At 29.1% G+C, this 13,836-nt stretch overlaps 1 protein-coding gene across 1 annotated transcript; it reads left to right on the top strand.

Moving 5' to 3' along the window:
- Positions 1 to 3,830: 3,830 nt before the first annotated feature.
- LOC124937028 (anthocyanidin 3-O-glucosyltransferase UFGT-like) lies at positions 3,831 to 5,380 on the top strand. The gene has a single exon (XM_047477543.1). It carries the CDS (start codon positions 3,866 to 3,868, stop codon positions 5,216 to 5,218), a length of 1,353 nt encoding a protein of 450 aa, XP_047333499.1. The 5' UTR covers positions 3,831 to 3,865; the 3' UTR covers positions 5,219 to 5,380.
- The last annotated feature ends 8,456 nt before the right edge of the window (positions 5,381 to 13,836 follow it).

Below are 13,836 nucleotides of genomic sequence, written 5' to 3' on the forward strand. Positions count from 1 at the left end.
TCACTAGATAATTAGACATTTTTGTGAACTAACCAGACCAATCGTAACCATACTTACATTTGATCATCGTTGTCCAAAGACTATTCAGTTTCATTGCAAATCTATAACATCATTTTGATAGAAGACCTTATTAAAGAAAATAAGCTCTCGAATATCAAACCTCATTGATCTTTAAAACAATTAACATTATTTCAACTAACCTTATCTTTAAAACTTGGTGTTTCTATCTCTGAATTTTAACCATCTAGCTCTACTTCATCGGTGTGCCCCAATTTCTTCATCCTTACACATATTGAGCAACTTATTAATAATATATATCTGAGAATTATCCTCCTCAATGGAGAGTTCACAAATCTCCTCAACTCCATCAATGACATTAATTTCATTACACAAGTCATTGATTTTAGCACAAAATAAAGCACGATCTCCCACAAACCAACTTTTGAGAAGCTTACGTAAATTCCTTAAGTTCACAAAGAGTTTACTAAACGGAGAACCAACTAATGTCTGACTCACCCACCATGATTGCACACGCGATACAAAGTCTTCCTTGATCAACCATTTATTTTCGAATCTAAATGGTCTACATGTTATATCCAATATATGGCGTTCCATCAAAATCGGTCGGTGATCTGAACAACTTCATGGAATGACCTTTTGAAATATATTACAAACCACTCGAAAAATAGATTCACTAATTAGAAATATATCGATACGAGAATGAACTTGACCCCCATTTTCATTATCTCTCCTAAAGGTGAATTGACCGCCTTTTAAAGGCAAGTCGATAAGTTCAAGATCTACAATTGTCTCTAAGAACTTGTGCATTAAGCTACTAAGCCTATTGGTACTTTTCCTTTTAAATGGGGATCTAACTCCGTTCATGTCACACGCAAAAATAATTGGTAAGTCCTAAAGACTCGCCACGTTCTTCATTTCATTAAAGAACTCTGTTTTAAATTATGATAGAATCATTACATAGACTGCATAAATTACCCATTGAAAATTATCCTCCAGATTTCTTAATTGAACGTTAATCGAGTATCTACCAATATTAACATCTATTTTCTCATACATGTGCTCATTCTTTGCCACACGAATTTCATTTGATGCTCCTATAGAATCAGGAGCCTCCCAACCACACAACCTTCAATTACATTATCATTAACGATCTATTGATCCATCTTCCGAATTTAGTCTCACTAAAACATTATATGTCACAAACCAAGAGTTCTCATTAGCGACTTAATGATATCTCTCTTCACACCATCATTTAATCCATAAAAATTTTAAGCAATAATTTTTCCAATCATTGATAATATCTAAAAAGAATAACCATTTTCTCAGCTTCGAGACACACTTTCCTACTTGCATATAACCTTGTGGTGTGTCATTTAGCTTCTTCAGCTAGAAATGTTGGTAGTTTTTCGATGAAGAATTACTTGGATGAAAAATATGGGGCACACTTCAGTCTATAATTAAAGTACCTCCTTCATGGGGATTCATTTTCATCCATCGTCATATTATGTGTCGAGAATTTTATTTGGATATTCTCGTTGACATCATAACTGGCCCAGAAACCACCAATTCCTCATCATACATATCATGAATAAAAACTGGCGATTTAAGAATATTAATCTCAAGATAAAAAGATATAATAGGATTGGTCATGATTATATCTTTTACAGGTGACCATAACTTATTTTATACCTCGTTAATAGTTTTTTTCTTGGACATCAAATCTGAAATAGGACGATGAGTTATTGAACTCAGCTTTTGATATACCATCATCTGTCTACTCTCCCTTTTTTCGACATACGAGGAGACATCACAATTCGAGGGGTGTAAATACGGATACTCTATCTCATTCTCACGAGAATTTATCGGCTCACTTAATCCAGCCTCATCCTACTCAATCACCCTCCCGATCATATCAAATCCCCCGAATTGGTCATCTCAATAACTAGTGTTTTAACACTTGCAAGGCTAACCATACAGATTTGATCGACGTAAAATGGGGTTATCACTAACTCTCATGTTAGCCCAAACGAAGTTGACACCTTCGACACATGAAGATTTGATCACGGTGAAGGAGACATGACAATAGGACGTTCATGCGACACCATCACTTTATATACTTGTGTCTCGTTATCAATACAAATAGATTTAGTGTAACGATTGTGAATCAGATTGACGCACCTTAATCCTTTCTCTTATACTGTTTGGGTTTCCTCGTCAAGTTTAATAAATCTCCAAGATCATTACTAGTCTTACTAAGAAGATCACGATTCCACATATTTGTTATCATTCCAAACAATCGAATTCATGTACCCTCCCTATCTAAGGGCGGTCTTATGTTGTGTGCGGGCACTTTATCATGTTGGTTTTCAATATTAACTAATCGACTAAGAGTCTAATACATTTATCAATTGGCATGATAAATGTTGTTTTAAATTCTTTTCATAAAGCAATATATCTTCCATGACAATTGAATTCATACTAAAAGATGTCATCATTAGATCTGAGCCCCAAATGCCCTCGGTTTCAAGTCGACGTATGAAGGGCCCAACATAACAACTTTAATTGAATCAAATCAACCACAATTACTCTTTTTTCCCGTTCTTAATTTCCAAAATAGCCACAACTCTAAGATGTGTCTCCAAACTTTGAAATTCAAATGATTTAGTTCTGACATGAATCGTCTTAGTTCAGTTAACCAAACAATCTGTTTCTTATCGCCTATCATTGCTGCATAGGTCTGAGCTTCAGCCTTACGAGGATCTGGTTGTACCGCTCCAAACTTAGTTTGCTGCATATGTTGAATTCTAATTGGAGACATCTTCTTTCTTTTATTGTGGACTCGGAGTCTAGTCGATTACCGACCATTTCTAGGACCCTCCCTCTACCACCTATGCCATTCATGTTACAATGCATAGCCTCCCCAAACACAAATGCCCGATGCATCTTTAGAGGTGGTTGGGAAGCCGATTGAAAACCGATATCTAATTTGACCTTTAGATTTCTCTTGACCCTTTCACTATGTTCTGTGTCAATTTATCTTGAACACTCATATAAGGTTATCAGTCTACCAAGCGACCGCACGACCTCGCCTACTAACCAAGATCTATTCTTCCCGAAAGACATTAGTTATATTGGATATAGGCTTACAATAACTATGGTTATTCATAATAACTTTTTATTTTGGAGTGGGAAAGATAAAAAAACTCCAAAAACCCAGATATCAAGAGCGTTTTATCGCAATCTCGATCGTTTCAGATCATCGATCTAGATTTATACTCGGTCATAATATATTCGGTCTCCTTAACCATCTGTTGAATATATATTATCCAATTTAATATTCATGCTCTCTTTGATTGCTATCAAATTCGAAGGAAACAATGTCCGATAAAAATCCTAAAAAGAAAATAGAGTAATATTTATAATAAATTATTCATTATTATCGGTTTAAAGTTTTATTTTTGTTTCGGTCTTATTTAAATATTATTTTTTAAAGATTTGAACGGTTTTATTAGTGTCGACTGCCGAACCCAGCAAACCGAACCTTTAGAATCAATTTGATAGAAAGTTCATTTTGACCCGTTGGATTTGATGGATTTGATATGGATATATTTTAAACGTTTTTATTCCGTTTAGGATTTAGGGTTTTAGAAAAGCTAGCAATAATAGTGATAGGTGCCCGTAACAATAACGATTAGAAGACTTTATGTCTCATTTCAAAGACACTTTCAAAGGCAAAGAAAGACTAATTACGTGGACAAAACCAGACCACATTCTCGTCCATCTATATATCTTATATATACGTCAAGGATCAAAGATTACAATCCTACCATTACATCATTATAAAATGGACCCGGCGTTTCACGTGGCCGCTCTAGCGTTCCCGTTCGGCACCCACGCCGCTCCCCTCCTATCGCTTGTCCGGCGACTGGCCGAGGCTGCGCCAAACGTGACCTTCTCCTTCCTCAGCACCGCCACTTCAAACGCGACCATATTCTCGGGATCAAAATCGGAACCCAATAACAGAATCAAGCCGTTTGATGTCTCTGATGGAGTACCGAAAGATTACGTTTTTTCCGGGTTCAGACAGGAGGGCATAAACCTGTTCCTTTCCGCGGCCTCCACAAGCTTCTCGGAAGCGATTACGGCTGCGGAAAAAGAAACAGGGATTAAAGTAAGTTGCTTGATAACCGATGCTTTTTTGTGGTTTTCTGCCGATTTAGCGGCGGAAATTGGCGTTCCATGGGTTCCTTATTGGACGGCGGCGGCGTGTGCTCTCTCGACACATTTTCGTACGGATTTGATTAGGGAAAGGATTGGTAAAGAAGTGGGTAATGTTGAAGAACCGTTGAAATTCATCCCTGGAATGTCGAAAGTGAAGATTGATGATTTACAAGAAGGGATTTTATCAGGTGACTTGACCTCTCCGTTTGCAGAATTACTTCGGAAAATGGGTTTGAAGCTCCCTAAAGCAGCCGCAGTCGTTGTGAATTCCTTCGAAGAGTTGGAACCCGATGTCACGCTTGATCTCAAATCCAACCTAAAAAAATTCCTCTGCGTCGGGCCGGCCAACCTCATCCAACCCATCGCCAATTTATCCGACGAGAGTGGATGTCTTCAATGGTTGGACGGTTTTGGGCCGGAGTCAGTCTCCTATGTAGCGTTTGGTTCCGTAGCTATGCTCTCGCCGGAGGAAATACTCGCATTGGCAGAGGCGTTGGAGGAAACCCAATTCCCGTTCCTCTGGTCAATCAAGGACGAAGCGAAAAGGTTGTTACCAAACGGGTTTCTTGAAAGGACAAAAGGGAAAGGAAAGTTAGTTGCTTGGGCGCCGCAAGTGCAAGTTCTCAATCACGCGTCGGTAGGAGCGTTCTTGACTCATTGTGGGTGGAACTCGATAAGTGAGGGGATTGTTGGTGGGGTGCCCTTAATTTGTAGGCCATTCTTTGGGGACCAGAATTTGAACAGCAGGATGGTAGAGAGTGTGTGGGAGATCGGATTGAAGATTCCGACCGGAAAGATTACAAAGGGTGGTGCGGTCGCCGCGTTGAAGAGGGTTTTGTCGTCGGAAGATGGCGTTCAAATGCGAGAGAACGCTCGACGCCTGAGGGAAGAGGCTATTAAGGCTGTTGAGCCAGATGGGAGTTCAATTGCAAATTTCAAAAGTTTGGTGGAGATTATCACTAATAATGATAATTAGAGGACATGTTTGATTAAATCATTATTTCCATAAATGTTGAGTGTGTGGGATCTAAAGTATAATGCTAGTTTGTATTGGCTGCAAATTACTTGAGATGTTTTCTATATGTAATTTTGTTGAAAGAATGTTTTCTATATGTTTAGTGAACTATCATTAACTCCTTATTATCATCTATTGAAATATATATAATTTAAAGATGTGTGAATAAAAAAAACCTTGTAAATATTGTAACTCTATGATAAAATACTTCTAACTAGCTAAAGTCATTTTGTTGTATAGTCTCGAATTTATAATGTTTAAAAATTATGAAAAGGGATTTTGTTGTAATAGAGTGATTTTATATTATAAGAATCTCAAAAGAAAAGGAAAAACATTAATCTTCATAGTTCTTGAAAATAAAGTTTTTATTTTATTAGATCTTATTTTAAATGTTGATTGATTTGATATATGATGCCAATTCGGGAAAAGTTTGGGTTAACGGGTCTGATAGGTTAACGAGGTGAGTGCTATTAATTTGAATCTGACTTGGTTAGTAATTTTGGTAAAATCTAATATGAACATGACTTGTTTATTTGTAATTGATCTAAATCCGACCAGATTGATATGATATACCTAACACAATTCGAACCCAACCCAATTTAGCCCGATATAATTAATTCATATATTTTTATTTCAGTTTAAAATAATATAATTTAAATTACAAATCCGCTTACAAGAAATCATACAAAAGAAAATGTGTGTAGGTAAGAAAGAAAAACACAAAACTCAAAAAATAAAAATTGTTTACGGGTTGACAGATCTACTTTGGGTAATTTCAAGTTGACCCGATTTTAACATGTTTATTAATCAGGTTAAACGGGTCAACCTTATTTTGACCCGAACCCAAAATTACATGACACTTACCTAGGGTTGCAAATGAGTCAAGTTGTTCGTAAGTCGCTCGGTCAAAACTCATCTTGAGTTTAACTTTGACCAAGTTTGAGTTGAGTTCGAGCCGACTCGTTTAATATTCGAGTCGAGCTCAAACTCATATAATACTTGCTCGATGGCTTGTCGAATTTTTTCGAGCCTGATAATAAATAATTTTTATTTTTATTTTTTTTAATATTAAAATCTAAAATTTAAAATAAATATGTTTTCTTTTCAAATATTTGAAATTTTAATTCAAATTTTTCGAGTCGAGCCGAGCTTATAGTCGAGTTCGAGCTCAAATTTATAAACTCGTTTGAGCTCAAGTCGAACTAATAAATACTAGCTTGAGTTCGGCTTGACTCATTTGCCGCTCTACTACCTTAAACTATTTTTTTTATGTTCATTTCAGGTCGTATTTTATGTCGTATTCAAAATTTATGGCCATAGAATTATCAATCATTCTTGATGATAGATAATAGATGTTAATGTAGTCATATATATATATATATAATATTTTTATTTATTATTTTATTTGAATTTAGATAAAAAAAAGTTTTAAGTAAGTTTAATTTATAAATATTTATTTGTCATAAGTCAAAGCAACCTAACTTTTATTTTTTTTCAAATTCATTTTATCCACTTTAATTTAAGATATTTTAATGAGAATCAAATTCGTGATTTTTTATATTTTTTAATTATTCTGGTTAGTTGAGTTAACTTAGTGATTTTTTTAATGATATTCATTTAACAAAAGAAAAAAAAAAGCATACATCATTACAACAAATTAAAAAATGAAAGTATAAGATTATATATATAAATTCAGATATTTTTATCAAAATATTACATGATCGATCTCACCGGAATCGTTTCGAATAGAAGTGGAGACATGAACTTAGGAATATTATACTAGTTCTTCATAATTAAAAAAAATCATACATCATTACAACAAATTAAAAATGAAGGGTATAAGATTATATATATAAATTCAGATATTTTTATCAAAATATCACATGATTGATCCTCACCGGAAGCGTTTCGAATAGAAGTAGGTATATGAAATTAGGAATATGATGATAGTTCTTCATAATTCAAACAAAATAAATAATCAAATATCTAAAATATATGTTCAGATTTAAAGAATATACATAGAACTATAAATGAAGGTACTGCATAGGTGTTGCATTATATAAAATGCCCTAAAGTATTTTATTTGAGTATATTTTTTTTTTCCTGATAAATAAAATTTTAAATTTCTTTTGAATACATCAATAAAAGAACTTATAAAATAATATAATATATGTAACCACAATAATAAAATGTTCAAGGGTAAGAATCGGCTTAAGAGATAAAAATAACACGGGTTCGTTTTCATGTGTAAGCGTTTTGAATTTAAGCGATCAGTCATATAGATGTCATAGTCATATAGATGTCATGCTAGTTCTCTTTCAATTCAAAAAAAATGAAATACTCATAAACTATTTTTTTTCCAGATATATCATAATATATGGTGTTAAACTTTTAATTTTTTTTTTTATTAATTTCAACTATCTAATTAAGTCATCAGCACATTATATAAATCTCGATAAAAATAATTTTGTGTAGATAATAAGAAATATGCAAAAATAACATCTTTCAATAACATTACCCTAGATTATGCAATCAAACACTATTCTTATAATAAAGTAAAGTTGTATGAACTAAAAGACAAGCTGCAAAATTGTAATGATATTTCATTGTCTGTAATAACTTTTTTCGTCTTCATTTTCTTGAATCTGGCACCACATGGGCGGGCCATCCAGACCTCATTGTCATAAACTAGAGTCATCTCCATTGAATGAAAAATACAAATGTACAGTTTGAAAAGTATACGACAGCAATTTGTTTTTCGAGTATTACCGACACCGAATCGATACAAAAATCTCTTCACTTGAAGAGAAACAAGTGACGATTATATTTCCAAAATTGCCTTAATTTCTTCTCTATGTTTATAGAGTTAAAGATACTGAGTCAACTGAAACTATTTAACTAATTTGACTTGTAACAAATTAGCTAGGAAGATTGACACTATTATTAGTTGTTATATATTATAATAATTAGTTATTAATTTTCATAGCCAACAGACTATGTATTATAATCTAATAAAAATAAAAGAAAGTCATTATATTATATTTGCTGAATCAATAAATAAGTTTAGTATCAGAGCTAACAATAAAGTGAAAATCTTCCTGATTATCTGTCTAACTCACTACTTCACTGACCGACTTACTTCCAAGAAAAATAAACACAATCGATTGCACAAATGCATATTCAATTTCATTCAAGAAGAAAGAGAAGAAAATATAGTAGTTGTCCAAAAAGATCTCTAATTTCATTCAAGAATTCTTTAAAAGAATGGAGAATTTTTTTCAGCTTTCTAACCATAGTCAAATTAGATGACAACAACTATGTTACCCGAATAAATCAGGTCGTTCTAATTCTAAAATGTTATGATTTGTGGCATGTAAAAAGTCACTTTTCCCTTAATTATAAAAAATATTTTATTTTTAATATTAATAAAATTGAGTATCGAGTTTGAGTTTCACATACTCCTCATCTCCGAACCCAATCGGGTACCTTCTATTCCTTCTTATGCCCGATTCCGACCGCGAACCTGAACTAAAATATTCTAACATGGCCATCGAGAACCCACGGGTATCGAGTATACGGATACACCTTGGGTCCACCCTAAACTCATTCATAATTTTTTTTATATAGTTAATTTAGAGTGAGGTGTTAGATTGAGTATGTGAGGTGTTAAATTGAATATGTAATTTGAGGTTTTAATTTTTAAGCATTGTTTGGAAGAGATAGAAAGTAAAAAAAAGGTTGAATAGGTTTATTTTATTTTTATTTGATTTGAATGATTATTCAAATTTTTGCTATCTTTTAGAATTTGTTTAATATGATTTTTAATATTTTTATAATTTATGAATATTTTTATTTTTTAAATTTATTTATTTTCTTTATATTCAAATCATATTTTATAATAAATAATTATTTTATTTAAATAATTAATATTTCAAAAATAATAATATTATTATTATTCACATGATAACTGCTTTCACATTTTTTTTATACATGAATTCGACTTTCAATATAAATATATATAAGAATGTATTTTAAATAATCTTATTTGTTTAGACAAATTTTATTATTATTATTTTATTGTTACAAATTAAATTTGAAATATTTTTATTATATTTAATTGTATAAAAACTTAATTAAAATTTATTTTATTAAATTTATTTTGGTTTCATATCATATATTTTTTTAATATTCCCTAAAATTGACTCTCAAGTAGATCTAAGTTTGGGCTAAGAAAAGTTTTAACAAAAATAAATAAAAATTATTGTAGAAAAGGGATAAGGTTCCTTATTTTTTTTCATTTTTATTTACTATTTTCTTTTATAAATCTAAAAAAAAGTTTAAACTCACGTTAATTATTCGCTAAATTTATAGTTTTCTCATTATTTTATTCAATCCCACCCAATTTTTTTTCAAGCACACCCTAAGTATAATTTCTTGTTCTAGGTTTGTCCTTGCATTCACTCATTTTTTTTTATAATTTTTTTTAAAAGTGAATTTATTATAACTTTATTTTTATTTTGTATTGATGTCATTTTAATTTGAAATAGATATGTCAATTAATTATATCGGATTTGGTTCGAGACGAGTCAGGTTCAGATCAAACACAAATAAATAGGTCAGATTTAATGTTTAAAATTTTTGATCGAATTATTAAATAGGTTAGGTTAAACCAACTTGTGAACCTGAAATTTATCTAAATTGTCACCCTTAGAGAAAATAGTATTTTTTCAATTTTTTTTAATAATTTTGTTTGGAGTCCTCAAACTCCAAACCAATTAGATGGGAATGATCACAAGATCATTAAGAACTGAAAGATGATCTTCCAAGATTATCATTCAACCGATTAAGGCTCGAATATAAAACTAAAACATTTTGACAAAAAACTGAGACTTTCCGTTTAAGAGTCCTAATTGACAAACTAGGCTTATCAAAAGTTTCAGTAAAATCAATAGAATCGACTATTTGACTAACACTAATAGTGTGCGGCTATGACTTTTGACCAATTCAATAAATGAAATTTTCAAGTTTTTAAATTTATTTATTTAGTTAGTTTGAATATACATTAAATTAATCAAGATTGGTTTAAAAATACTCTTAAAATCATTTCCAAATGATCTAGAAGCTTTTGCAATTACAGTTGGTGAGTTATTGGCCATTAACATAAACTCGATTTTTTAAGATTTTAAAATCAAATTTGTTTGTTTTTTTATTTAGGTTGGATGATTTAGTTTGGTTTCAATACAAAATTCTTAAATGTTCTTATGATTAAATTCAAATCAAGAAATCAAAGGATTGCATAATATTGAAGAACACATTAATTTATGTATATAAATTTTAATTTTGATTTATAACATTAATTGTAACATTAATGATATCTTATAATGAATTGCAGAACACTTTTAGACTCTCGTTAGAACTTTTAGAAAGTTTAGAATTGGAACTTTTGGCTATGCGCGCAAAAGGTTTTCAAAAAGAAAACTTAAAGCGCGAAATATTTTAACGGCCGAATGATGACTTGGGGTTGGATCCTTTTCATTTGTCTTGGCCCAGAGATCCTATTTATTGGCCTCGTAAGTCAATTATTTCTTGGAGATTATACTATGCAAAATGATCTAGTGTATTATTTATTTCAAATAATTATTTAAATTTTTGTTTAGTTATTTTAGATTTATGAATATAACATTAGTTTAAAATAATTATTTTATTAGAAGAGTCTTTAAATAAAATATTATTTTAAATTTTTAATTTTTTTTTTATAAATTTAGTGAACCAAATTTTAATGTCTATGTTTATTTATATATATTATTTTTTCATCTTATAATTATAAATTAACACATGTGTTAATAAAAATTGTGAGGGTAGTTTAGATGAAACAACAAATTTATGAAAATTTTATCATATGAACTGTTACTTTTTTCTTGTTTCTAAATCTATAATAAAAGGAAGTCACTTTTAACTTTTTATACTATGGCCTTGTGTGATATAGGGGTTATTTGAGAAAATTTGATATAATTTATTAAAAAAAAATATTTATAATTTTGTAAACCAAGTATTTAATAAAAAAAAGTATTCTTTTCAAAACTTACCTTTTCTTATCTTTATTTAATTTATTTTAAACAATTAATTTATTTTATTAATTTAATTTAAATATTAATAAATTGCTTAAATAAAAAAATTATATTAAAAAAAATTATATGAATATTATTTTTTCATGTATTATTTTTTGACTGTCTATTTTTAATTTATTTATTGTTATAAAAAATTTTAAATTTAATCTATTAATCTTTTCTAACCGTTATAAAAAGAAAAAATATAATATTATTAATTTCTTTTTTTTGTTGATACCTCTAAAGTCAACACATATATTTCTATTTTATTCTTGTTAATAATTTTTAATATTTCATATCTTAAAAGTTATAATTTTATTTTATTTATTTTTTAAAAATTTTATACATATTAAAAATGAAAAAAATTGTATAAGAATAAGAACAAAACATTACATTACAATAACAAATAAAAAGTAAAAAAATATTTAAAAAGTTATTCAACTCGTAAATTCTCAAGAAGAACGATTAACTTCCTCGGCAAACTCTATTGATTTTTCTGAACGAATCTCAGAAAGTATCATAATAATAGTATTATGAATGATACACATCGAACGACTACGATCATTGGAAGTTTGACGATTTCTATCCAAACATATATATAGTCTACCAAATAATAATTGGGATGATAACTCAAATATGTTGGTTTGCCATATCATCCGCATCAAGTCAAACTTTTCATCAACTACCTAAAGACTAACGTCTTTTTTCAATTGATTAAATAGACTCTGACCTGTTCTAAAAAAGTCGAGTTATTTCGAATTCTTTGTTGACACAAAGGGCATCACCCAATGAATCTCATTAATACTTTATAAAAAAACTCCAAATAATAGTCACCCATCGACAATGCAAAAGTAAGTGAGTTGTCAATTCAACATTTTTCTTGACAAATACGACAAGGACTAGCCACAATACAAATTTTTTTCATGCACATATCATCTCTGTTAGAATTCTGCCATGAATAACGCTTCATCCAAATAACAAGATTTTGGATGGAATCTTTGACTCCTAAAGTTTTTTCCAATAAAAATTATATGAAATCATTTTAGCGAACAACTTGTAACAATGTCCTACATAAAAATTATCCATATCTTGTCAACGCATAATATCTTGTTGAGGCGGTGACCCTTGTTTGCGTTCTATCAAAAGTAAAACTCTATTATGGGACAAAATCTTCATAATATTTAATCTCCTTTTATATCTAGCTCGGTTATTAAAACCACTACACCGAGGATCAAATATGTCATTAACTGTGACATTTCTACATATAGCAATGGAAACAAGATCATGATATGTCGTAGCTAGACTTTTGACACTACACAAAATGTTGTTCCAAAATCTAATCGAAGATTTATCTTCCACAATGAATATAGACTGCTCACGAACACTTTTCTACATAAATTCCCCTCCAAATATTACACTCCACTGGTTAATTAGATATTTTGGTGAACCAACTAAACAATTATTAACATACTTATATCTTAAAAGTTATAATTAATCATATAATTAATTAGTTTTAAAAATAAATAAAATAATATTATATTATTTTAAAAACAAATATAAATAGGGTAAAGAGATATATATTTAAATTTGTATAGTTAAATAAATTTTTTTGTGTATGAAAATAACGAAAAAAAGATATACATGTTTAAATTTATATTTTTTTATTATAATAATTTTATATAATTAATTAAAATTATATAAAAAAAAAAGAAATAATAAAAAATTGAAATGAGGAAATTAAAAAAAATGAATAAAAAAAGAAGAGATGATTAATTATAAGCTTAAACATTAGTGGAATATGGTAAACAAAATTTCTGAACTTAAAATGTATTTATTTATAATTTTTTACCTAACTTATTAATTAAAATTAGTGTAACAAATTGTTAAATTTATAATTAGTTTATAAAAATAAAGAAACACAACATATACATTATAGTCAACATCATCTTGAGTTTTTTCCAAAAAAAAAACATCATCTTGACTTGCAAGACATAAAGTACATTTAAATCATATCCATTAATTAATCCTAGCTATCAATAACTTGAATCTCCACCGTTCAATACTCATACCTACCCATATATGGTACTTTATTCAACTTTTTTTTAGCAACTTTTAAGTTTATTTTAATTGTTAATACTAAGTTTGTTTATTAAGCATATGCTCAATTTATTTATTTTTTATATTTTTAATAATAGTTAATAATTAATATTATTTATATATAATGTAATATATATATATATATTTAATATTAATCATTTAATTTTTTAATTATATTTTTTTATATAAATTATCAATAATATGTAACTTATTATTTAATTACATATTTATAAACTTAATGTTATTTTATTTTAAAAAACTTGAATTTTTTATTAATTTAATTTTAAATATTAATAAATTATTTAAATTTAAAATAAATTATATAAATATATTAGTTTTATATTATTTTTTACTTTTAGTTAGTATAAATATTTT

This window comes from Impatiens glandulifera, chromosome 4 (assembly GCF_907164915.1).
Source record: "Impatiens glandulifera chromosome 4, dImpGla2.1, whole genome shotgun sequence".
Classification (NCBI taxonomy): Eukaryota; Viridiplantae; Streptophyta; class Magnoliopsida; order Ericales; family Balsaminaceae; genus Impatiens; species Impatiens glandulifera.